This window comes from Sander lucioperca, chromosome 8 (genome assembly GCF_008315115.2).
Source record: "Sander lucioperca isolate FBNREF2018 chromosome 8, SLUC_FBN_1.2, whole genome shotgun sequence".
Taxonomy (NCBI): domain Eukaryota; kingdom Metazoa; phylum Chordata; class Actinopteri; order Perciformes; family Percidae; genus Sander; species Sander lucioperca.
The window spans coordinates 32585541-32610982 of record NC_050180.1 but is presented as its reverse complement, the minus strand read 5'-3'; the positions used below and the strand labels follow the sequence as shown (position 1 = coordinate 32610982).

At 39.5% G+C, this 25442-nt stretch overlaps 4 protein-coding genes across 5 annotated transcripts in view; all 4 read right to left on the bottom strand.

The window, feature by feature from the left end:
- The window catches only part of LOC116051410 (gamma-crystallin M3-like), a 160778-nt gene that overhangs the window by 40050 nt on the left and 95286 nt on the right, over positions 1–25442 (bottom strand). The gene's annotated exons all lie outside the window — the stretch shown is intronic.
- On the bottom strand, positions 7447–8251 carry LOC116051203 (gamma-crystallin M3-like). The gene is made up of 3 exons (XM_031301476.2): positions 8202–8251; positions 7850–8092; positions 7447–7742 (listed from the first exon to the last, which is right to left on the bottom strand). The coding sequence occupies exons 1-3, from the start codon at positions 8232–8234 to the stop codon at positions 7464–7466; spliced, it is 555 nt and encodes a 184-aa protein (XP_031157336.1). The 5' UTR covers positions 8235–8251; the 3' UTR covers positions 7447–7463.
- Positions 11303–12145, bottom strand: LOC116051784 (gamma-crystallin M3-like). Its single transcript, XM_031302407.2, has 3 exons — positions 12095–12145; positions 11744–11986; positions 11303–11636 (listed from the first exon to the last, which is right to left on the bottom strand). Exons 1-3 carry the CDS (start codon positions 12125–12127, stop codon positions 11358–11360), a joined length of 555 nt encoding a protein of 184 aa, XP_031158267.1. The 5' UTR covers positions 12128–12145; the 3' UTR covers positions 11303–11357.
- LOC116051120 (gamma-crystallin M3-like) lies at positions 16795–17595 on the bottom strand. The gene is made up of 3 exons (XM_031301401.2): positions 17545–17595; positions 17193–17435; positions 16795–17085 (listed from the first exon to the last, which is right to left on the bottom strand). The coding sequence occupies exons 1-3, from the start codon at positions 17575–17577 to the stop codon at positions 16807–16809; spliced, it is 555 nt and encodes a 184-aa protein (XP_031157261.1). The 5' UTR covers positions 17578–17595; the 3' UTR covers positions 16795–16806.

Sequence of the window (25442 nt, the reverse complement as noted above, 5' to 3'; positions counted from 1 at the left end):
TCATCTTCTGACACAATATTACTCTTCCCTTCTGATTCAGCAACTGCCTGATCCCAGTGGCCTACAGAATTCCAAATACCAAAGTTTCCATATGATGCGGAGATGCAACTTGAAAGCGCTAATCAGGACTTCATATCAAATGGAGTTCTTCTGAACCCGAGTCACAAACTTAAATCTGACATCTTGGAAAGTCTGGCTGAGCAAATCATCAAGTTCAAGGCATATCCTTCAAACTTGGAAATAGAATCTGTTGCTGAGGCTTTAATCAAAACGCACCCATGTTTGAAAGAACAAGGCTCTTCCAGCGGTTTCTATGGATGGAAAATAAGCCTTAAGTACAAGATGGCAAACTATAGGACAAAGCTTAGGAACTTGGGTTGCCCAGAACTGAGCATCAATTCCCTCAAGCACAAACCTGCAGATAGATGTCAGCCTGCCTATGATGTCAAAAAACCCAGAAAGGCAGAAGTAAATTTTTGTCCTCGCTATCCTGCTGGGGAGACCCAGGACAGTCTTGAAGGTGAAAGATTGGCATTGCTGTCTGAGGTCAAGAAGAGACGAAATGATACAGTTGTCAAAGAGAAGATGGCCAAGACCTTTGCATACAGGAGGCAGGAGGTCGTCCGAGACAAGCCTATGATCACGGAGTTCAGGATCAGATGGCCGGGATTGTTCACTGTGGCTGAGGTATGAAATGCATAGTAAACAGGCTATAATTCATATTTTTGCTTTCCAAGTTTCAGTAGCGTATGGGAACATTTAATTTTGTGTCAAATGCAACATGACACTTTTGAGTTGTTTAGAGCACAGTCTGCTTTTTTTGTAATCTTGTGAGAGCATCTTTGTACAAATCTCTTACCCTTAAATTCACCCGCAATGGGTGCGCCGTGGCTGACGTAGCTGATCGTGCCCATACAGGTCAATGCTTGTGTTTCCAGCAAAACGCTACTGGGCGCGTGTCAGCATCGTCCCAGAGCGGATCTCTGCTGCGCTCCGCTAAAAATAAAGCAGAGAGTCTATTTTTGTCAAAGCCATGTTCAGAATGCATCAACCAGCACGGAGCAGATAGACCTGACCAGGACGTCGGATCCAGCGGATTCGGTAAATTTCAAAATCAAATGTGTAGACAAATAATTATTCACATAATTTTTCACATCACTATATCAACATAACTTATGCACAGTCGTAAATCTTGGATCAATGTTGTTAATAACTGGACTTTAAACTAACTTTTTCTCTAGTTTACAGTATAAACACAACAACATTAAACCGCATTAAACATAGTTAAAAAAACAAAAGATACCCTTTAACTGTGTAGCCTACTCACCCATGGTCAAACCACAAATATCCAAATGAAAGCAAAACAGAAAATTAGTTTGTATGTCATTGTCTTTATCAGTTATCAGTTATCGCGTGATCTCACACTTCCCGCGTGATCTCATGATCTAGTAAATCTAGCTGCCTGGGTCTGTGCGCCACGGCGCTCTGCTTCAGAGATGCTCCCAGTGAGCTCTGGCGCAAGCCCCGGACAGAACGAAACAGCCTTTATGCGGCACACAGGCTGCTGGGGAAATTTGAGCGTTAGTACTGCTGGCAGTAACATGATTGAGCTGTATTTAAACATAAGGCAGAACATAGAAACACATTTTTATGAGGTCTTACTAAAAGAATGAATGTTAACGGTTTAAGTAGGTACCATTAATAAAACGTTTGTGTACATGCTTTCAGATGGAGGCAGAGTTTGTCAGGATTACCACTACTCCCCTTCTCTCAAAGTTCTTTGGACAACTCGACCAGCACACTGATCAGCTCATTAAAGTGTTCAGGAACAAAGGAGGCTCTGCAGGGAGGAAAATCCAGATGATTTTGGCTCCAATGACACAGGTATGTTTTGCTGGTGGTAGATCATATTAACTAGTAACGGTCTAAAATATTTGCAGTCACTTCTGAATACAAAACACAGATCAGTGGCTGTAGCTGTGGTTAGGGATCAGATGTATTGAAATTTTGAACAAAAAGTTTGCTCTCATCATACAGCACAGGGACATTTCTAGGGCTGAAACGATTCCTCGAGTAACTCGAATAATTTGATTACTAAAAATCCTCGATGCAAAATGATTTGTCTTGAAGCTTCGTTTAATTACTGTCGCACACCGGGCTGACGCTGCTCGCGACACATGCCATGAAGACGTCATTACAAAATGAAGAGAGAGCATGAGGGGCTAAGAGAAGAGACGGGCGGGAGAATACGACAGTGTCCAAAGTTTGGAGTCCGTTCAAACGTAATTTAAACTAAAACTCTGTACAGTGTGTCTACTGCGAAATCGAACTAGCTTACCACAATAATAGCACAACGTCTTCAGCATCTCAACAGAAAACAGTCTAACTTAGTCATCCATTCCATCGTATGGACGATGAAACAACACCAAACACAACAATTACCAAGAACAAAGACAAGAAAATACGTAGTGGTGACCACAATCTGATCTAAAGAGCCGACTGGTTGACCATCCCTTCGGAAAAACAGCTGATTGTTGCACACCTCTCTCTCTCTCTCTCTCTCTCTTTCTCTTTCTTTCTTTCTTTCTTTCTTTCTTTCTTTCTTTCTTCACGGAGAAACAGCTGATCAACGATCAACTAGCATAAGTGTAATAGAGCTCTGTAGCATGTAATCAAATATGTGTGTGTGTTTACACATTAGAGCTGTCAATCTTCCTCTATAATACCATTCGAATTCCATTTGATTTTTTTTAATATTTAATGCTCACTTGCAAATAAATATGTACTACACTACTCAGGCTTATGCATTGCCGATGGCATTACAAGCATGTGGTTGTTGTTACACGTTCCGTCCACTAGAGGGGCTTCCAACATTAGCCTGGCCTTGAGGGGATCTGCACGCAACTTTGTTTACATTAATTTTCCACCACGCACACAGCGACAAACACAAATCAACAGAGTAATGAAACATTATCAACAAGTGTAGTGAAGCGGCTCTGTTGTAAAGGCTAACGGTGCTCGGTTAGCACAATGACATCATGTTAGAAAGCACAGCCGAAACGTTTAGCCATAAACTAGCTAGCTAAGTAACAATACTAACGGCATTAATAACTAAGCCAAACGGTGCTGTCAGAACTATTTTAGTGATTTATAATCAACCTGTTTCTTGCAGATTGTCACGTTACTGAGAATACAGCTATTAAAATGTAATATATGAAGTAGATGCTAACTCTGACAGCTGTAGGGCAGCTAACATTACCTTTAGCTGTCTTCATGAAGCTCCCAGCTACGCTAACGTTACTATACCTCGCGACGCAGTTAGGAACCACAATGAGCTAACTATTGATAACATAAGTATTTTGGCTCGGTGGATGTCGATTTTAGTCATGTTAAAACTATTTCCCTTCCTTCTTATGATTACCAGCCGCAGCCTGTCACTCCCCCGTGCTTCGTAATGTTGTACTAACGTTACTCGGTACGCAGCGCTAGCTCCGTAATGTTGTACTAACGTTACCTTAGACCTCACAATGCCTTGTGTTTCTCACTCCCGCTAAGTTATTGTTCATAAGACGTGACATGAGGGACACATGCGGGTAGTCCAAGGCGAAAAGAGGGAGATTAGCTAACGTTAGCCAACATATTTATAAAAAAAGTGACATTCGACCTCTAACCCTAATCCATAGTAATTACAGCATTCGAATAGTATTGATTTTTTTACTATTCGAATTTCGGCATTTGTTCTAACAGCCCTAATACGCATAGATAGATCTCTCTCTCTATCAGTCTCAGGTTGAAACTATAAATAAACAATTGAGGCCAGTTTTTAAGTTGATCTATTTGTAAGTGTTGTGAAAAGGTACGTGTTTGTACATGAAAGAGATTTAAAACAAACAAGATTCTTTACTGGTTATTCTTTCCCTTCCGTGTTAAATGTGGACATTTATATAAAGTGGTGGTAACCTTGTAAAAGAGTTCTCTGCGCTTCTGCAGACCTCAACAATCCGGTGCAACCAAGGCAGGACAAAACAGTGTAAAGTAATAACCTTGTTTGAGATGTCATCCATTTATTGAGTGTTTATCTGTCTCGTTTCTTCAGAATGAAACTGTTGAAAAGAGGAGGGAATGCATCCTCAGAGCGCTTTGCATATACCTGAACGAAGACCCGAACATACTCTTCAAAGAATACTTGGTTGGTAACTTTAGTTGTTTTGTTTCTACCTGTATCAAACCAAATTTTGAATAACTAATCTTGTGAATTTTTTATAATTTGTGGAGTTGTTTTTTTTTTTTTTAGGGAGGATTGATGGATTTATTATCCACCATGGATTTCATTTAACATTTAACACAACACTTGTGCAGTGCAATCCAACACAGCAACTCTGCCAGGCATTATTGTATTAAACTTATACATTTAGAGTTTTTTCTGACCTCAGAAAGGTGAAAATTGTACTCTGTTATACTGAGGTGGTAGTGGTGGTGTATATTAAATAATGTAAATGATAAAAAGGGATATCTAAGTTTGTTACAATCACCCAGTACTACATCTTATTTGAATACACATAGCACTGTTTAAGGTGTGATGCTATTACAATTAAATTATTATATAAAGTAAATAAATCTGAATTGCGAAATGTACTTTTGGAATTCTGTGGGAAAAATGTTTCTAATTTCATATCATTTTTATCCTTTCTGTCTTTCCTCTGTAAAGGATGCTGATGTTGTAGCTGCTGAGAGGGAGCTTGAGCAACTCACCTTTGCTATCTACAGCATCAATGTTGAGGGAGGGGATGCCACCACTCCTCCAGCTGATGTTGGAATAGCAATTAAGGGTGTTGAAGTACTACACAACTTGGGAGACATCGCCTGTGCATGTGCACTCTTAATGGGTGTAATATATGCACTGAACCTCAGTTATCCCAAGGAACTGAAAGCCTTCTTTGAAGTACTTCAGAAACTGTTCTTTCAAATGGATGCTGGCAAACTCTCAGCAAAGGTACAGCTGCTCAAGAACAAACTGTACTGATTTGGATGCAATCAGTGGCAAGGCTGTAGAGAGACCATTATGTTGTTTCAAACTAAATTTGAAGACTGTAAGTGAAGTCTGTTAGACCATATATACAGTCCCAAAGGGAAGTTTGTCTGTATTATTCTGCATTAAGGAAGTTGACAACTGTTGGACCATGTCACAATTGCAAATATTGTTTATTACATGTATGGCTGCAACTCACATTATTTCATTACTTATCTGTTCAATTTTTTTTCTATTAGTTTGGGCTTTTGGAAACTGACCCTTTCTGACATTTTATACACCAAAGTTCAACCTAAAATGTCTTATTTTCACAGTTCACAAACAAGATTCAGCTTACTGTATGATTAAAGAAACAAGAAAATATTCTCATTTATGTTGGCTCTTTTCCTGTAAGTCAGAATTATTGATACATTTTCTGTCAAACAACTAGCCAATCACTGATTTGGTTATTTTGTTACAAACAAATTTTGAAGACTGTAAACCTGTTTATTAGACCATATATACAGTCACATAGGGAAGTTTTGCTGTATTGTGATTCTGCATTAAGGAAGTTGACAACTGTTGGAGTATTGGACGATGTCACAATTGCAAGTATTGTCTACATGTATGGCTGCAACTAACATTTCATTACTTATCTGTTCAGTTTGTTTTGTTAGTAGTAAGGGCTTTTGGAAACTGGTGAATAAAGGAAAAAAGAAAAATATGTTCGGTGGACTAAATTAATTTGTGTGGAACCGGTTGACAAACTTGAATTATGTTAAAGTAATTAGTAAAAGTTATATTGGATGAAAACCTAATGTTTTCATTAACTGAACCTAAATGTATTATCTCATGACTACAAATAACATATATGCTGAAATGACAAATGTAAAATATGTACACTGTACATATATTATTTAGGTTCATATAACATAACTGACTTAATTTGGTTAAGCTTAAATATCTCTTGTTAATCTAATGTTTAAAAAATTAATTGGCTGAATTAACAATCATTGTGTTACTGTAACATAAGTTAGTTAAATTAAATGACCTTAATATTTTTGCTTTTAACTAACCTAATAAAAATACGTGGAACCTGTTGACATAATAAATTTAATTAAAGTCAATGATTCCATTTTTTCAGTGTGTGTCTAACTGGCAAATCTTAACATACAGCGAATATAATCACAGATAAGAAGATGGCTAGATATTACAATTATGTGTGATTACTACTGATCATATACACTTTGTGATTTACTGCATGGATTAACGTGTGATAGATAATTAATGACTGCACTTTCCAGAGCTGGGATGTGTTCAGGCATCCATTAGAAAGTTGCATTGGCACACCCAGTGATCAATGGTATGTGGGTAGCCACGACCGACCATGTCCTCTAAAAACATGGGCTACGTGTTATATAAATCTTTAGTTAAGTAAAGAATAGATGTTAATACAAAATAAACCCTAGATTGATCTTACCTTTGCCATTATGAGGTACCTCCCCCGCCGTTAGCGTAGCATCGCGTCCCTGTAACCCAGCCAGCTACAAAGAACTGGTAAGCATCCAGACTTTTATAAGCTTTGAGATCAGCATCAGTATATGGGGGTACCCCGTTTACCACATAGTGGTACAGATCATGTGGACTGATGTCGGGCAGACTCGGCGATTTAATGAGGTCCATGAAAACGGAGGGAAAAGAAGGTAAGGGTCGGTATCCAATCCTGTGATCGTCAACTTCTCCAAATACCGCTCTTTGTGAGCACCTACCAGATTCCCTACCTCGACAGATAACGGCACGACGTGTTCAGTAGAAGAAGCCATACATTTTAGTGATGTTTATTTTAAAATGATGGAAACTAATTAAAATTTCCGCTCGATTACTACACTATTTAGCTTGTGCTTCCGGTGATTCTGCCGTCCGTCATGGCGTCGTCACGTCGTCGTGGTCACGTGTTTGCAAAGGGTCAATACTTTAGCCACCACTTTTGTAATAAAGGAGTAACTTGCATGTATCAGCAACATCTGCAAGCAGACTATTAATTAAAAATGTGCCAACAGTGTAATGAATACATTTTTTTACCTTGCTTTGAAATGTAACTAATCTAATTTTGATTTCATTGTTTAATTTTTAATTATCCGTAGCCTATACGTAAAGTTTACTAATTGTTATACACCTGAATATTTATCCTTCTTTCGAGATCAATGGTAAGCCTTTGTCTGTTGGGTTTAACAGTGATTCAGATGTTCAAAAGAAACATTTTAGCATAAAAATGTTCTTGCTAACAGCTGCTTGCTGCCTAAAAAAATCAAATATACTTCATTTCATAACTAAAATATATTTTTGTATAATACTGCATAATATTTCATAGTGACAGTTGGACAATAAGCTTGACAGAAGTTGAAATACTGCAGACATTATTTATTTAATGGTATTTGACACATTCAATAAACATTTAGTAGCAGGAGTCCATGATACGCCTCATGCTCATCCACCTCATGCCACTCATGCCCATGTCCCTGAAGCTCCTGTACTCTCCGGGCCTCATGTACATCATCCTGCCTCTGTAGTTGGGCTGCTCGTACATCAGCCAGTGGCCGTCCATCACGTGGCAGGACTGGCAGTCGTTCATACGGTAACGGTCCATGATGTTGTCACAGTCGTCCATCATCTCGTAACTCTGACCACCAAAGTTCTCCCTCTCATAGATCTTCATCCTGAACTGACCTCTGTGCTGTTTTTTGGAGAGAACAAAAACAAATGAATGTTTTAATATCAAGTTTAGTGCTGGTTGTCACCTGTAGTAGAATAATAGTATCACGGATGCCACATTATTCCTACCATGGGGATCATACGGCAAGACCTGATGCAGTCTCTCATTCCCATCATGCTCATGTAGTCAGCGTACTCGCCCCTCTTCATGAAGTACTGGTTTCCCATGTAGTTGGGACGGTCGTAGACCATGAAGCAGCCGCTCTCCACCCTGCAAGAGTGGCACCTGCTCATGTAGGAGGACATGTCAGAGCAGTCGCTCATGCACTCATAGTGGCGACCCTGGAAGTTCCTCTCCTCGTAGAAGATGATCTGTAAATAGTAAATTGTAATGGTTAAAAAATTAAGCAGTACGGTGAATTTAGTGATCGTATTTAGTAAACAATAATTTCTGCTTATTACAAAAACATTTTTAAAGTACCTTGCCCCTCATGTTCATGCTGGTATTGGTCATGTTGGTTGTAGATGTGCTGCTGCGTTTTACACTTTCCTTTTATACATGACCAAACATAAAGAATGAGTGCTCCCCTCCCCCTCAGAGTGCCCCCTTACTCAGCAACTTACCATGGAAGCCAACAGAATGTAGAGGCTATATACATTTTTTCAAGGTCTTGGGTACCATGACGTCCCAACAAAAAGAGAAGTGTTTTTTGCCTTCTCTCGCCAAATATGACAAATTACACATGTTTTATGGTAGGACCAATAGGAGCACATAGCTGTAAACATGGTGATGAGGAATGATGTAGGTGTTGCTAGGTGGAACTATGAAACAGAGGAAAGGTCTGTCATATTTCTTTCTTTAATTAGGCTTTTCAAAACAGACTCTTTATTTGCCTGATCTGACATAGTGACCGTTTTAATATACAAAAACATTGTGTAGTCTTAACATAAGAGTTGAAGTAGATGAGAAAAGAAATATTCAGCCAACATAACAATAATCAAATGTATTCAAAGACTAATGAAATACAATGATAAAGATTGACCTCAAATAATGTAATGATAGTAGTATGAATATGCTCAGATTCCTGACTTGGTATTGAAAATCAACAAAAAAATGTTAATTTTAGTTTGTGTTTCTATGATTCTGATATTGGAGATATTAGCTACCCCATGATTATTTATATAGCCTATTTCAAATAAATGAAAAGAAATTTAATATTTTAAATGTCCTTGTTTTAACTGTTGTAATGAAAACATAATGAACCGTGACCGCAGACCGTATAAATGTTGAACTGTAATTTCATTTATGTAACACCCCCCCAATGCATGTAGTTTCCAAGAACTGATTTGTTTCAGAGGTTTTTTGTTAACCTCAAATATAATGGATAATGTAAAAATATTATAGTTTTATATGTTTTGGCCATTGATTTTATTTATTCCAAACGAGAAACCTTGTTCTTACCATCAGTTTAGTATGGCAAATAGCTCTAAATACTTTCATACCAACATTAGCCTCAGCCAACATTCGTACGGAGAAGAAGCCATTCAGAAGAAAGCATTAGAGCTAACACAAATTCACAATGCTTCATCGTTGTAGGCAGAACAAAACACTGAACCCTAATTGTTGAATTCATCTAACATTTAACCAGAATTTAAGTGAACAGGCTAGCAAAAAGAGGCATAACTACTGTAATATGTAATGTCTTAAATCTTACTAGGTTGCATTAACAAAATACATTAGCTAACGTTAAGGGACTGTTCATTATTCATTTCAGGGGCCACCGGAGAAGCTTTGGGATCTTTAGTTAAAGTAGACCTGCCCCTCCCTTCACCAGCAATACATTTTGGATGACCCTCCAAAATGATTAGGAAAAAAAGGGAAAACCCTCCCCAACAATTTATTGAATTCTTCTGTACTGGTTTGCACTTGGCAAAGACAAACAGATGCCCATTGTTTTTTCATTTATAGCCATGACATATGTGACTAAACCTCTGCATTCTCATCTTACGCATCACACTCCTCTGTTATGGTGTGGTGGCCATTTCAGTAGATTTACTCACTAACATTGTTGTGGAAAGACAATAAGCATGGAAACTAAATGCACACTTCCTGCATTACTGCATTACTTCAAATACTAAGTTACTCCTCTAGTAAACTAGTATTCACATGAAATAAAACAATAAAACGTTGAGACCATTCAGCAAAGCACACTGGGTAATACGAAATTCAACACTGGTTGCTATGGACTCGTCACTAGGTTTCCTCAGTCATTGTATATTTTAGCACATAGGTAAAGCTGCCGAAGCTGAACATTATCCAAAACTCCATTTCTCAGATGAGAGTAAATTTTTGGAGCTTGCATGCTACCACTCCTTCCTTCTCAAATGCCTTGAAAAGGCTGTCGTTTGCACAATTTCACAAATAATCACCGGGACCGAAAGGATATTTGAGTCGGGTATGGCTGGGGCTGCAGCCTTGAGACGTCCCGTCTCATGCCCTCCCAACTGGTGCTGTCCGCGGCGCAAGCTTCGACTTTTCAAAATAAAAGCTTGCGTCTGGTCCGCTATGTTTTTGTACGGTGTTTTGGATGTTTTTGAACTAAACAGTACGGCAATCATGCTAATGAATAAAATATTTTTTCAGCAGATGTCAATGATTACAACACAATGGAGCTAGCAAAGCAGTTTTGTGTTTATATGTGCGAGCGGGATTTATTCAGTTTGGGAAATCCCACGGTCTCTAAAGCTACAGCTCAAATTGTCTGGCTGACTAAACAAGGAGGGACCCATCTTCTAGCGATAGGGGCCAAGACTGAGAGAGCTAGATGGAGCTACATGGATAAATATGCACCAAACAAGCCACTTTGAAATGTTGCTATACTCATGAATACAAACATTGGGTGACCCTCCCCCTAGACTAAAACAAATTGGATGACCCTCCCATCAACAAAGAATAAAAAGACATGACCCTCCCCTATTTTCCTCCGGTGGTCCATTCCATAAATACCCAACGGTCCCTAATTATCTTAAGTGGCTAGAGTTAGCTACATCATGGGTTGATTGCAATGATAGGTCTAAATCAGAAGTCTGAAGCGCCTTTCATGTTTCATACAATGTGCAGGTGCTCACTTAGGGTTTAAAACCTGTAAATATTTTAGCCACCACTTTTGTAATAAAGGAGTAACTTGCATGTATCAGCAACATCTGCAAGCAGACTATTAATTAAAAATGTGCCAACAGTGTAATGAATCATTTTATTTTACCTTGCTTTGAAATGTAACTAATCTAATTTTGATTTCATTGTTAAATTTTTAATTATCCGTAGCCTATATGTAATGTTTACTAATTGTTATACACCTGAATATTTATCCTTCTTTCGAGATCAATGGTAAGCCTTTGTCTGTTGGGATTAACAGTGATTCAGATGTTCAAAAGAAACATATTAGGATAAAAATGTTCTTGCTAACAGCTGCTTGCTGCCTAAAAAAAATCAAATATACTTAATTTCATAACTCAAATATATTTTTGTATAATACCGCATAATATTTCATAGTGGCAGTTGGACAATAAACTTGACAGAAGTTGAAATAGTACAGACATTATTTATTTAATGGTATTTGACACATTCAGTGAACATTTAGTAGCAGGAGTCCATGATACGCCTCATGCTCATCCACCTCATGCCACTCATGCCCATGTCCCTGAAGCTCCTGTACTCTCCGGGCCTCATGTACATCATCCTGCCTCTGTAGTTGGGCTGCTCGTACATCAGCCAGTGGCCGTCCATCACGTGGCAGGACTGGCAGTCGTTCATACGGTAACGGTCCATGATGCTGTCACAGTCGTCCATCAGCTCGTAACTCTGACCACCAAAGTTCTCCCTCTCATAGATTTTCATCCTGAACTGACCTCTGTGCTGTTTTTTGGAGAAATCAAAAGCAAATGAATGTCTTAATATCAAGTTTTGTGCTGGTTGTCACTTGTAGTAGAATAATAGTATCACGGATGCCACATTATATCTACCATGGGGATCATACGGCAAGACCTGATGCTGTCTCTCATTCCCATCATGCTCATGTAATCAGCGTACTCGCCCCTCTTCATGAAGTACTGGTTTCCCATGTAGTTGGGACGGTCGTAGACCATGAAGCAGCCGCTCTCCACCCTGCAAGAGTGGCACCTGCTCATGTAGGAGGACATGTCAGAGCAGTCACTCATGCACTCATAGTGGCGACCCTGGAAGTTCCTCTCCTCGTAGAAGATGATCTGTAAATAGAAAATTGTAATGGTTAGAAATTAAGCAGTACGGTGAATTTAGTGATCTTATTTAGTAAACAATAATTTCTGCTTATTACAAAAACATTTTTAAAGTACCTTGCCCCTCATGTTCATGCTGGTGTTGGTCATGTTGGCTGTAGATGTGCTGTTGTGTTTAACACTTTCCTTTTATACATGACCAAATGTAAAGAATGAGTGCCCCCCTCCCCCTCAGAGAGCCCCCTTACTCAGCAACTTACCATGGAAGCCAACAGAATGTAGAGGCTATATACATTTTTTCAAGGTCTTGGGTACCATGACGTCCCAACAAAAAGAGAAGTGTTTTTTGCCTTCTCTCGCCAAATATGACAAATTACACATGTTTTATGGCAGGACCAATAGGAGCACATAGCTGTAAACATGGTGATGAGGAATGATGTAGGTGTTGCTAGGTGGAACTATGAAACAGAGGAAAGGTCTGTCATTTTTCTTTCTTTAATTAGGCTTTTCAGAACAGACTCTTTATTTGCCTGATCTGACATAGTGACCATTTTAATATACAAAAACATTGTGTAGTCTTAACATAAGAGTTGAAGTAGATGAGAAAAGAAATATTCAGCCAACATAAAAATAATCAAATGTATTCAAAGACTAATGAAATACAATGATAAAGATTGACCTCAAATAATGCAATGATAGTAGTATGAATATGCTCAAATTCCTGACTTGGTATTGAAAATCAACAAATAAAATGTTAATTAGGGCCCGAGTGCCGACAGCGGCGAAGGCCCTATTGAAACAGAAGGAATTATTATTATTACGGCAAATGAATTACCTTTTTGAGGGGCTTAATATATTCACAAACTCACCAAAATTGGTGGGGGCATCAAGTCTGGTGAAAATTTACATATTTTAAGGGTTTTGGGAATAACCGCACAAAAATGGCTCGCTAGCGCCCCCTACAAACTTAAAAAAATTGAGCCCCTGCAGTACGTTTAACGCAGACTCACGGAACTTGGTACAGATATGTAGCATGTCAAGACGTACACAAAACATCATTAGAGCCATACCCTAAACCCAACAGGAAGTCTGCCATTTTTAATTCAAAGTTCAAAATTAGTGCGATTTTGGCCATTTCCACATGTTGTACTTTAACGAACTCCTCCTAGAGATTTTATCCGATCAACTTCAAATTTGGTCTGTGCCATCTTAAGACGTAAAAGATGAAAAGTTATTAAAAGAAAAGATTTTCGTCATAGGGCATGGCCGTGGCGGGGCGGCCATTTTGTGCGTTTCACCACCGAAACAGGAAGTGGGTGTAACTTGAGTGTACACTGTCCAACTGGCTCGAAACTTTTCAGGATTCATAAGAGTCCAACCCTGAGGACAAATAAAGGCCGATATTTACTTAAAGTCATAGCGTCCCCTAGTGGCAACAGGAAGTAGGCCTAAAAGTCAAGGTGCTATACTTTAACAAACTCCTCCTTGAGATTTCATCCGGCGGACTTCAAACTTGGTTTGCACCATCTCAACACCTTAAAGGTGAAAAGTTATTAAAAGAAAAACTTTTCTTCAAACGGTGTGTGCGTGGCGTGGTGGCCATTTTGAGTGTTTAGCGATGAACAAAGAAGTTGTTGTAACTTCAGTGTATGTTGTCGTATCTGCCCGAAATTTCTCATGATTGACCTGGGTGCAAGCCTGAGGACATCTACAGGCCCAAATTGACTTTTGATCATAGCGCCCCCCGCTGGCAACAGGGAATCTGCCTTATATGGCAAACATCATCCGATTTACATGAAACTTAGAATGTGTGGTCTACATGTGATACTGAGCCGCCCCCTATAATATAACCATGCCCACTTACTCAGGCCATGCCCTATTTCATAACATTTGAACCGTTTAAGGTAGACCCTTGTGTGAGGTATCATTAAACTCAGCAGAGAGTTCCTTATTCATTGGTGATGGTTTGGCCCGCCCCCCTATGCTTAAGCCACACCCCCTTTCATAAATGCTGACCCGTTTAAGGTAGAGTCTTATGTGAGGTATCAATGAACTCAGCAGAGACTTCCTTTTTAATTGGTGATGGTTTGATCCGCCCCCTATAATGTAGCCACGCCCATTTTCACAGCTAATGAACTGTATGACGTAGAGTCTTGTGTGAGGTATTGTTGAACTCGGCAGGGAGTTCCCTTTTCATTGGTGACGATTTACAGTCTCTGAGTGCTGCGCAAATGCACGGTCACAAGGAGAGGCGTCCGCCGATAACCCCAACACGTGCAGAGGCGCGAGGGCCCGTCCATCGCTGCTGGCAGCTTTAATTTTAGTTTGTGTTTCTATGATTCTGATATTGGAGATATTAGCTACCCCATGATTATTTATATAGCCTATTTCAAATAAATTAAAAGAAATTTAATATTTTAAATGTCCTTGTTTTAACTGTTGTAATGAAAACATAATGAACTGTGACTGCAGACCGAATAAATGTTGAACTGTAATTTCATGTATGTAACACACCCCAATGCATGTAGTTTCCAAGAACTGATTGTTTCTGAGGTTTTTTGTTAACCTCAAATATAATAAATAATGTAAAAATATTATAGCTTTATATGTTTTGGCCATCAATTTTATTTATTCCAAATGAGAAACCTTGTTCTTACCATCAGTTTAGTATGGCAAATAGCTCTAAATACTTTCATACCAACATTAGCCTCAGCCAACATTCGTACGGAGAAGAAGCCATTCAGAAGAAAGCATTAGAGCTAACACAAATTCACAATGCTTCATCGTTGTAGGCAGAACAAAACACTGGACCCTAATTGTTGAATTCATCTAACATTTAACCAGAATTTAAGTGAACAGGCTAGCAAAAAGAGGCATAACTACTGTAATATTTAATGTCTTAAATCTTACTAGGTTGCATTAACAAAATACATTAGCTAACGTTAAGGGCCTGTTCATTATTCATTTCAGGGGCCACCGGAGAAGCTTTGGGATCTTTAGTCAAAGTAGACCTGCCCCTCCCTTCACCAGCAATACATTTTGGATGACCCTCCAAAATGATTAGGAAAAAAGGGAAAACCCTCCCCAACAATTCATTGAATCCTTCTGTACTGGTTTGCACTTGGCAAAGATAAACAGATACCCATTGGTTTTTTTGTACAGCCATGACATATGTGACTAAACCTCTGCATTCTCATCTTACGCATCACACTCCTCTGTTATGGTGTGGTGGCCATTTCAGTAGATTTACTCACTAACATTTTTGTGGAAACACAATAAGCATGGAAACTAAATGCACACTTCCTGCATTACTGCATTACTTCAAATACTAAGTTACTCCTTTAATAAACTAGTATTCACATGAAATAAAACAATAAAACGTTGAGACCATTCAGCAAAGCACACTGGGTAATACGAAATTCAACACTGGTTGCTATGGACTCGTCACTAGGTTTCCTCAGTCATTGTATATTTTAGCATTGGTAAAGCTGCCGAAGCTGAACATTATCCAAAACTCAATTTCTCAGATGAGCGTCAATTTGGGAGCTTGCATGCTACCACTCCTTCCTTCTCAAATGCCTTGAAAAGGCTGTCGTTTGCACAATTTCACAACTAATCACCGGGACCGAAAGGATATTTGAGTCGGGTATGGCTGGGGCTGCAGCCTTGAGACGTCCCGTCTCATGCCCTCCCAACTGGTGCTGTCCGTGGCGCAAGCTTCGACTTTTCAAAATAAAAACTTGCGTCTGGTCCGCTATGTTTTTGTACGGTGTTTTGGATGTTTTTGAACTAAACAGTACGGCAATCATGCTAATGAATAAAATAATTTTTTCAGCAGATTTCAATGATTACAACACAATGGAGCTAGCAAAGCAGTTTTGTGTTTATATGTGCGAGCGGGATTTATTCAGTTTGGGAAATCCCACGGTCTCTAAAGCTACAGCTCAAATTGTCTGGCTGACTAAACAAGGAGGGACCCATCTTCTAGCGATAGGGGCCGAGACTAAGAGAGCTACATGGAGCTACATGGATAAATATGCACCAAACAAGCCACTTTGAAATGTTGCTGTTCTCATGAATACAAAAGTTGGGTGACCTCCCCCCTACACAAAAAAAAAATTGGATGATCCTCCCATCAACAAAGAATAAAAAGACATGACCCTCCCCTATTTTCCTCCGGTAGTCCATGCCATAAATACCAAACGGTCCCTAACTAGCTTAAGTGGCTAGAGTTAGCTACATCATGGGTTGATTGCAATGATAGGTCTAAATCAGAAGTCTGAAGCGCCTTTCATGTTTTGTACAATGTGCAGGTGCTCACTTAGGGTTTAAAACCTGTAAATATTTTAGCCAAGACTTCTGTAATAAAGGAGTAACTTGCATGTATCAGCAACATCTGCAAGCAGACTATTAATTAAAAATGTGCCAACAGTGTAATGAATACATTTTTTTTTTACCTTGCTTTGAAATGTAACAGTCTAATTTTGATTTCATTGTTTAATTTTTAATGATCCGTAGGCTATATGTAATGTTTACTAATTGTTATACACCTGAATATTTATCCTTCTTTCGAGATCAATGGTAAGCCTTTGTCTGTTGGGATTAACAGTGATTCAGATGTTCAAAAGAAACATTTTAGGATAAAAATGTTCTTGCTAACAGCTGCTTGCTGCCTAAAAAAATCAAATATACTTAATTTCATAACTCAAATATATTTTTGTATAATACTGCATAATATTTCATAGTGACAGTTGGACAGTAAGCTTGACAGAAGTTGAAATAGTACAGACATTATTTATTTAATGGTATTTGACACATTCAATGAACATTTAGTAGCAGGAGTCCATGATACGCCTCATGCTCATCCACCTCATGCCACTCATGCCCATGTCCCTGAAGCTCCTGTACTCTCCGGGCCTCATGTACATCATCCTGCCTCTGTAGTTGGGCTGCTCGTACATCAGCCAGTGGCCGTCCATCACGTGGCAGGACTGGCAGTCATTCATATGGTAACGGTCCATCATGTTGTCACAGTCGTCCATCAGCTCGTAACTCTGACCACCAAAGTTCTCCCTCTCATAGATCTTCATCCTGAACTGACCTCTGTGCTGTTTTTTGGAGAGAACAAAAACAAATGAATGTTTTAATATCAAGTTTTGTGCTGGTTGTCACCTGTAGTAGAATAATAGTATCACGGATGCCACATTATACCTACCATGGGGATCATACGGCAAGACCTGATGCAGTCTCTCATTCCCATCATGCTCATGTAATCAGCGTACTCGCCCCTCCTCATGAAGTACTGGTTTCCCATGTAGTTGGGACGGTCGTAGACCATGAAGCAGCCGCTCTCCACCCTGCAAGAGTGGCACCTGCTCATGTAGGAGGACATGTCAGAGCAGTCGCTCATGCACTCATAGTGGCGACCCTGGAAGTTCCTCTCCTCGTAGAAGATGATCTGTAAATAGTAAATTGTAATGGTTAAAAAATTAAGCAGTACGGTGAATTTAGTGATCGTATTTAGTAAACAATAATTTCTGCTTATTACAAAAACATTTTTAAAGTACCTTGCCCCTCATGTTCATGCTGGTGTTGGTCATGTTGGCTGTAGATGTGCTGTTGCGTTTAACACTTTCCTTTTATACATGACCAAACATAAAGAATGAGTGCCCCCCTCCCCCTCAGAGAGCCCCCTTACTCAGCAACTTACCATGGAAGCCAACAGAATGTAGAGGCTATATACATTTTTTCAAGGTCTTGGGTACCATGACGTCCCAACAAAAAGAGAAGTGTTTTTTGCCTTCTCTCGCCAAATATGACAAATTACACATGTTTCATGGTAGGACCAATAGGAGCACATAGCTGTAAACATGGTGATGAGGAATGATGTAGGTGTTGCTAGGTGGAACTGTGAAACAGAGGAAAGGTAATTTTTCTTTCTTTAATTAGGCTTTTCAAAACACAAAATAGCCAGTATGAAACACAGCACTTCAGACGCCATTGTTTGTTTGTATTTTTGTTTCTGAAAGTTAGAACCTAGCACATTCCTGATCACACAGGTTTTGAAAGATGGCAAGCTATGATTGGTCGGGGGCCAACATGGCATGGCAACCCGGCAAGAATTTGACTCTTTATTTGCCTGATCTGACACAGTGACCGTTTTAATATACAAAAACATTGTGTAGTCTTAACATAAGAGTTGAAGTAGATGAGAAAAGAAATATTCAGCCAACATAACAATAATCAAATGTATTCAAAGACTAATGAAATACAATGATAAAGATTGACCTCAAATAATGTAATGATAGTAGTATGAATATGCTCAGATTTGTGACTTGGTATAATTTTAGCTCGTGTTTGTATCGTTCTGATATTGGAAATATTAGCTACCCCATAATGGACTGTTTAACCTTTTATTATTTATATATTTCAAATAAATTAATATTTGAAATGTTCTTGTTTTAACCGTCGTAACTAGTAAATGTTGATCTGTAATTTCATGTGTGTATCACCCCTGTTGAAGCCATTACACTGATTTGTGTTTTATACTTCATTCATGTAGTTTATAATCATGCCGACACCTGTATATACATCAACTAATGCTGATCATAATTACTGATGATGATGATGATGATGAATGATGACGTCAGGGGGTGTTAACTCTATATGTAGATGTCACCTGAGGCAGGTGGAGGTGTGTGTTTTGCTAGAGAGCGGAAGGGCAAACTAATTTTCAACCCCATTTCTGAGACAAGTGGCGTTTTTTTCTGTTTAAGATGAGTTTTATTTATGTTGCTGTTGCTGTTCTGCAATAAAGGAACGTATCATTGTTACACTACGAAAGAATGTGCATTGATTTACTGACCGCTCCTACAATTAAGTTGAAAATTAGCCCATCTGAACGCTAGAAAGGACGCCAGTCACAGTGGAAATGAATGGATGAGACCGTAGTCAGTGTCTTTTGGATTGATCTGGACTGCTGCCAGAATCTGATTTCACCGGTACCGTGAGTACACAAGCGAATGTGCTGTTTTCCGAGCCTGGTTACGATCAAACATTTAAAAGTGACAAATGTATGAAAGAAATGTTTGATGAGCAGACAATTAAATCCATAAGACTGCCTATAAACTACGAACTCACTGAAACTACAGGCTGCATAGAGCGGACCAACATCGCTGCACGGAAAGCGGAAACCTTAAAAGTGACGCTCAGATATGAATGAAAATATCACGAGCAAATGGAAATAAAAGGTATTAGGCCTATACGAGACAACAAAGAAAAGGTGCCTGAAAATAAAAGGATCTACTTACAGAAAGAAAGTAAATGGTCTGAACGGACTGAGATGGAAATAAAGCACGGCTGTGCGCATGAAGGAATAAAACTAAATGAATAATTACCGAAATACTAACAAATATTCAAATAAAGCGATCGGATGTACTTGAAAAAGAATTGTGCAAACGAATATTAAAAGCTGAAAATAAAAGCTGAAACAATGGCAGAAGGAACTGAATGTGGAATCACTGAAGCCGGTATTACTGAAATGGATGCTGCGCAACAGAGGAAAGCGTTCAAATCACTCAGCGCAACACACTGTACACGGAAAATGAATGAAATAAAAACACTGATGAAAGGGGGTGCTGATGTTGCCAGTATTAATGAAGGTGCAAATGAATTTCTAAAACTGCTGGAGGAATTTAAAGGGTGTCATGAATCTGTTCAGGAACTGCTGCCTGAGGATGTGAGAATAAATGAGACCGTGGACTGGTATCAGCCAAAAATGGCTGACTATGATGTTTTTCTAACTGAGGTGGATCAATGGATAAAAACTCACTCCGATCCACAAGCTCTTGTGGATGTAGGAGAGTGTCTCACAGACTGGCTCAAGGGGTTCTAAAGGTTCTAAAAGTTCTAAAAGTTCCAAGGGTTCCAAATCTTCATCCGTTGTTTCAGCAGGGCTGGACTGGGACAAAAAATCGGCCCTGGCATTTTTGGCCCAGGCGGCCCACACCCCCCGTGATTGGTCAGACAGGTTCCCTGCAGACAGTCCTCTTAAAATATGTGTGCATTCTCTGATATGAGTTGCCTAATGTTCTGCGTTCATGTGATAGTTTTGGATGCTTCAAGAGGGGACTCAAGATTTATCTGTTGATCTTACACTTAAATAATTAAATAAATAATTCTTAGAGTTATGATTTGTATATTTATGGTATTTGTTTATTTTTTTATTATTGATATTTTATATGGTATTGCCATTATTGTTATTATTACTATTTTGCTTAATATTGGCTTAGCAACTTTACTGTTAATTTTAACTATTGTAAGATTCATATTTTGTCGCTTTGGACAAAAGTGTCTGCTGAATACAATAACCATAACCATAACCCTTCCCAAAAGCTACAATAAAGCTGAGAGTAGTATATGCCCTGGAAAAGAGCACCAATACAAGAGAAGCTAATTAAGCAATTCAAGGAACACTGATGCTTGTATCAACACTGATTTTATAGATCACACAGACTTTTCAGCTACCCAACAGGCCAACCGCTAGCATTTTCAATGTAAGCTTAAACAGTTAGGTTACCTGACAGCCACTAACTTTAATGTTACAGCCAAACTGCTTGTTGTTGTTATGACATGAGGCACACACACACACACACACACACACACACACACACACACACACACACACACACACACACACACACACACACACACAGCCTCCTTCCCTTCCTGAGAGTCCCTGTTAATTTGCCTACTCCTTACCACGTTGTCATCTACTCTCTCTTCCATCTTTTCCTCACTCACTCCCAAGGCCCTGTCATGGTCACTCTCCTCCTCCTCGGCTTCTTCCCTGTCATGATGTTGTTTCTGCTTCTCTGTATTCACCTTATTTTTAACGGAAATACGGACGCAGCCAGTTGACGGATTTTTGTGCGAGACTTCCGGTCAAGCACTTCCGCTCACTGGCTAGCTAAACTCACTTTTCACCGTAGCGGTTAATCCTTCGTAACGACTAAGTTAACAAATCGTTATGGCTTCGAGGAAGACCGGGATTGTTTGTGCAGTTAGAGGGTGTCATAATAACTGGTACAAAAGAAAAATTTACTTGGAGCAGGAGTGTTTTAATCACCGAACGCGTACGAGAGCTGAATGTGGATGCGATGCGCCCTTCGACCTTTACCCGCTGCTGAAGAATGAGGAATCCCTTCGCCTGTGGTTAAAAGCTTTAAATTTGAAGAAACCACCAAAGAGACCGTATGTTTGTTCTTTTCATTTCGTGAACACAAGACCTACAGAAGACCACCTGATACCAGAAAAGTGGCTGGGCTACGAAGTCCCAATAAAAACTCCAAGGAGACGTGTCAGGAGGTTAACAGACACAGGTAAGTTAACGGATGGTTAATTATAGAATATGGTGCAAACGTTCATTTATTTCAGTAATTAAACTTAAAAGGTGAAACTAATATATTATATAGACTCATTACATGCATTATATAATATATTAGTTTCACCTATTAAGTTTAATTACTGAAATAAATGAACGTTTGCACCATATTCTTATATTTCGAGTTTCACCTGTATGCTCTCACATAAAGCCAACTGTCTTTTAAGTTTGTTCTCTCTGTATATTTATTGATATAGCTGTATTTTTTTCATCCCTGCTAGTCCGGGGCATTTGTAAAAATTGGAAGCAATGTAATGCAATATGATTATTTGAATGAGCACTAATACAGGTGTTGCTCTATTAGCTTGGTGTTAACATAGTTGTAAGTAGTCTAGGTATGCTTTATGTTGTTTGCTAAACTGGTTGTGGGCTTATGTCGTCTTGTGTTCGGCAGATGACAGCCACTGTGTTGAGGAAGCTGACCAGGCCGTTCCACAGTCAGAGTCACCTACGCATAAAGATGCTGACACTCAGTGGGAGGTTCAGGCACTGATGGATCACACCTACATATTAGGACAAAAGAAGAATCATGTATGCGACAGAGAAACACAATGTGGTGGAGAAGAACCCCTTGCCCATGCCATCCTGAAGAATGACACTAGCTGTGTGTTGTACACAGGCCTCTCAGTGCCTTTTTTGATCATGTTAAATATCTGGAACAGTTCTATAAAGAAAACTTTAAGATGCACGTAATGGATCAAATATTGATGACCATGATGAAACTTAAGTTGAATCTACTCCAGGGTGATCTTGCAGAATGCTTTGCTGTGTCCCAGGGGTTGGTGAGCAGGATCCTCTCCTACTGGATAGACACAATGGAGGAGCACATGAGAATCTACATTCCTTGGCTGCTACGGGAGACAATCCGGAGCACAATGCCTCAGTGCTTCAGGGAGAAGTTCCCCAACACCACCTGCATCATTGACTGCACTGAGACCACCCTGCAGAAACCACACAACCTTGACTCCAGAGGCGAGTCATACAGCCATTATTATTCCAGCAATACTATAAAGTATTTAGTTGCTATTGCCCCGTGTGGGCTTGTTATGTTCATTTCTCCTGCTTATGGAGGCAGGCTTACAGCCTTTTTCCATCTTTGTAACATTGCCAAAATCAGGAACATCCTCTCGCAAAACGATGTTGAAAAACTAGTCCATGCATTCGTTACTTCCCGGCTGGACTACTGTAATTCTTTACTATCAGGCTGCTCAAATAAGTCCCTCAAGACTCTCCAGCTGATCCAGAATGCTGCAGCACGTGTTCTGACAAGAACTAAGAAAAGAGATCATATTTCTCCTTTATTAGCTTCTCTGCATTGGTTTCCTGTAAAATCCAGGATTGAATTTAAAATCCTTCTCCTGACCTACAAAGCACTAAATGGTCAAGCACCATCATACATAGAAGAGCTCTTAGTACCTTATTGTCCCACTAGAGCACTGCGCTCCCAGAACTCAGAGCTACTTGTGGTTCCTAGAGTCTCTAAAAGTAGAATGGGAGCCAGAGCCTTCAGCTACCAGGCTCCTCTCCTGTGGAACCAGCTCCCAACTTGGGTTCGGGGGGCTGACACCATCGCCACATTTAAGAATAAACTGAAAACCATCATCTTTGATGAAGCTTATAATTAGGGAGTGAGGAGTTGCAGCGTAGTAGAGTAGAGGGAGGCAGGAAGTACAAGCCCGTTCCGGCAGGGGAGAGTACGAGCCCGGTCCAGGGCCCCTCTCTTTAGCCTGCCTCTCTTAGTTATGCTATTATAACTCTAGACTGCTGTCGGAAGTTCCTTCCTTCCAAGGACACAATGAGCTGCTCCCTCTTCTCTCTTTTCACTTGTCTCCTTTTGTGTGCATCTTAGTCCCAGAAATGCTTGTTACTAACCTAGCTCTGGGGAGTTTTCTCCCCGGAGTCCCTATGCTTCTTCTTCACCCAGAACATCGCCTTGGAATTGGGTGGCACCTACACCGGGGTCCTGGGTGCAGCTGATGCTATGGACTTACTACACCCTGCTACGCTCTGCGATTCCCCGCAGTGTCCGACTGCGTCCTGCTGCGTCCAACCGCGTCCACCCAGGCTGCTGTGCCACACCACACCCCGTAACGCCCTGCTGTGCCCTACTATAACATGAACTACTACGACTACCATTGTGGTCACTGTTTCACTATCTTTATTATGACTATTATTGCCACCATTCACCACACCCCCAACCGGTGCCGTCAGACACCGCCTACCAAGAGTCTGGGTCTGTCCGAGGTTTCTTCCTAACAAAAAAGGGAGTTTTTCCTCGCCACTGTCGCAATAGCTACTGCTAATGCTTGCTCTTGAGGCAACCACTGTAATAGTTGGGGCTTCGTAAACTACAGAGTGTGGTCTAGACCTACTCTATCTGTAAAGTGTCTCGAGATAACTCTTGTTATGATTTGATACTATAAATAAAATTGAAATTGAAAATTAAATTGAAGGTGTAGTGACAAGTTCATCACTCAGGAGTCTGGCTTCCTGGAGTATCTTCGTCCCGGCGATGAAGTGATGGCAGACAGAGGCTTTACCATCAGAGATCTGCTGTTTGAGAGAAAGGTTAACCTTGTTCTACCAGCGTTCACTCATAAAGGAGGGCAGTTGTCTGATGAGGATGTAACTGCCACAAGGAGGATTGCAAATGTGCGCATACATGTGGAAAGAGTTATCAGGAGGCTCAAAGTGTTCAAAATAATCTCCCAGACTGTACCCATCAACTTGGCACACAAAATGGACAAAATCCTCAGAATCTGTGCAGCTCTTGTAAACATGCAGGGGGAAATCATCCACGAGGATGCTGATTGAGCATAGAAGTTTACATGTCAAAAAGATCCTGATTTCCACTGTAGCTTAATATTTGTAAATAATTATTTGACAGCCTGCAGTGCCTTGATTGTACTATCATTTGCACATATCATTTGTCTTTAACATTTTATTTTTCAGGTATCTCTATTCTGCACTGCTGATTAGTTATTTTACAGTAAACTGTAAACCAATGAAATTATACTGCACAAGAATGTGTTTTGGATCTCAGGTTTTAAAAAAATAGTTATTGTGTTTGGCACCTTTTCAAGTATTGTATAATATCAACTTATTTTTAGACTATAAATGTTTACAGATAAAGATGTCCAACTAAATTGTGTATTATTAAAATTTTCAATCTGTTTTTTCAATCGAGTTTTTCAATCTGTTTTTTCAATCGAGTGGATGTTGCCCTAACCACATGTAAATAACTAAAGAAGTGTATTTTATGTACATAAACTGGCAAAAAGATACAGTATTTCACTAATGGAATTTATTAACTCATGTCATTTGTTTACATTGACTGTAATTACAATTATTCACTTTAAAAATGGCAGAGGTGTCAATTCCGGGTTCAGAAAGTAAAAGTTCTGCCATGTGTTTATTCCACCAATGAACTCGGCAGGACTTTTACTTTCTGAACCTGGAATTGACACCTCTGAAAAATGGTAAAACAACTAAATTTAAACATTTCACTTATGGCATTATTTGTAGGCCATTTAATTTTATACATATTAATTATAATCACAATTACTATTAAAATGGTAAAACATCACCTTCCCGTGTAAAACGAAAACGAGCACTAGCTATAAAAAGTAAAACACCAAGGAACTAGCCTAACAAAGGGTCAGCGGAACAATTATTAACAGTTAGGTATCATCACACATCAACACAGACACAGGAAAGCTGGTGTCTGGCATGCCCATGCAGCAGGTTAAAGAACCTGAGCCTATTTACACATATGTACATATTTATGGCACAGTGTAAGTCTGCCTGACAGAAACTCATCTACAATCCTTGGCAGCATGTGACTAAAATAGAAGGACTTGAGTATAGGTAGAACTTGTGAACAATACTCCAAATCAAATTCAAGGACAACTTTCTCAGATGGAGCCCAGACAAGCAGCTTGCATCTCTCTAGTCTTGTACAAAACATACCTAGTTGGACTTGAAGGTAGTAACCACGGGATCCATTTGGTTGCAGCTGTGGAA

Coding starts and splice junctions, on each gene's coding strand:
- LOC116051120 (XM_031301401.2), bottom strand. CDS start 17,577: ATGACCAACACCAGCATGAACATGAGGGGCAAG. Junction 17,436..17,544: donor GCATGAACATGAGGGGCAAG/GTACTTTAAAAA, acceptor TACTATTTACAG/ATCATCTTCTACGAGGAGAG. Junction 17,086..17,192: donor CTTGCCGTATGATCCCCATG/GTAGGTATAATG, acceptor TCCAAAAAACAG/CACAGAGGTCAGTTCAGGAT.
- LOC116051203 (XM_031301476.2), bottom strand. CDS start 8,234: ATGACCAATACCAGCATGAACATGAGGGGCAAG. Junction 8,093..8,201: donor GCATGAACATGAGGGGCAAG/GTACTTTAAAAA, acceptor TACTATTTACAG/ATCATCTTCTACGAGGAGAG. Junction 7,743..7,849: donor CTTGCCGTATGATCCCCATG/GTAGGAATAATG, acceptor TCCAAAAAACAG/CACAGAGGTCAGTTCAGGAT.
- LOC116051784 (XM_031302407.2), bottom strand. CDS start 12,127: ATGACCAACACCAGCATGAACATGAGGGGCAAG. Junction 11,987..12,094: donor GCATGAACATGAGGGGCAAG/GTACTTTAAAAA, acceptor TTCTATTTACAG/ATCATCTTCTACGAGGAGAG. Junction 11,637..11,743: donor CTTGCCGTATGATCCCCATG/GTAGATATAATG, acceptor TCCAAAAAACAG/CACAGAGGTCAGTTCAGGAT.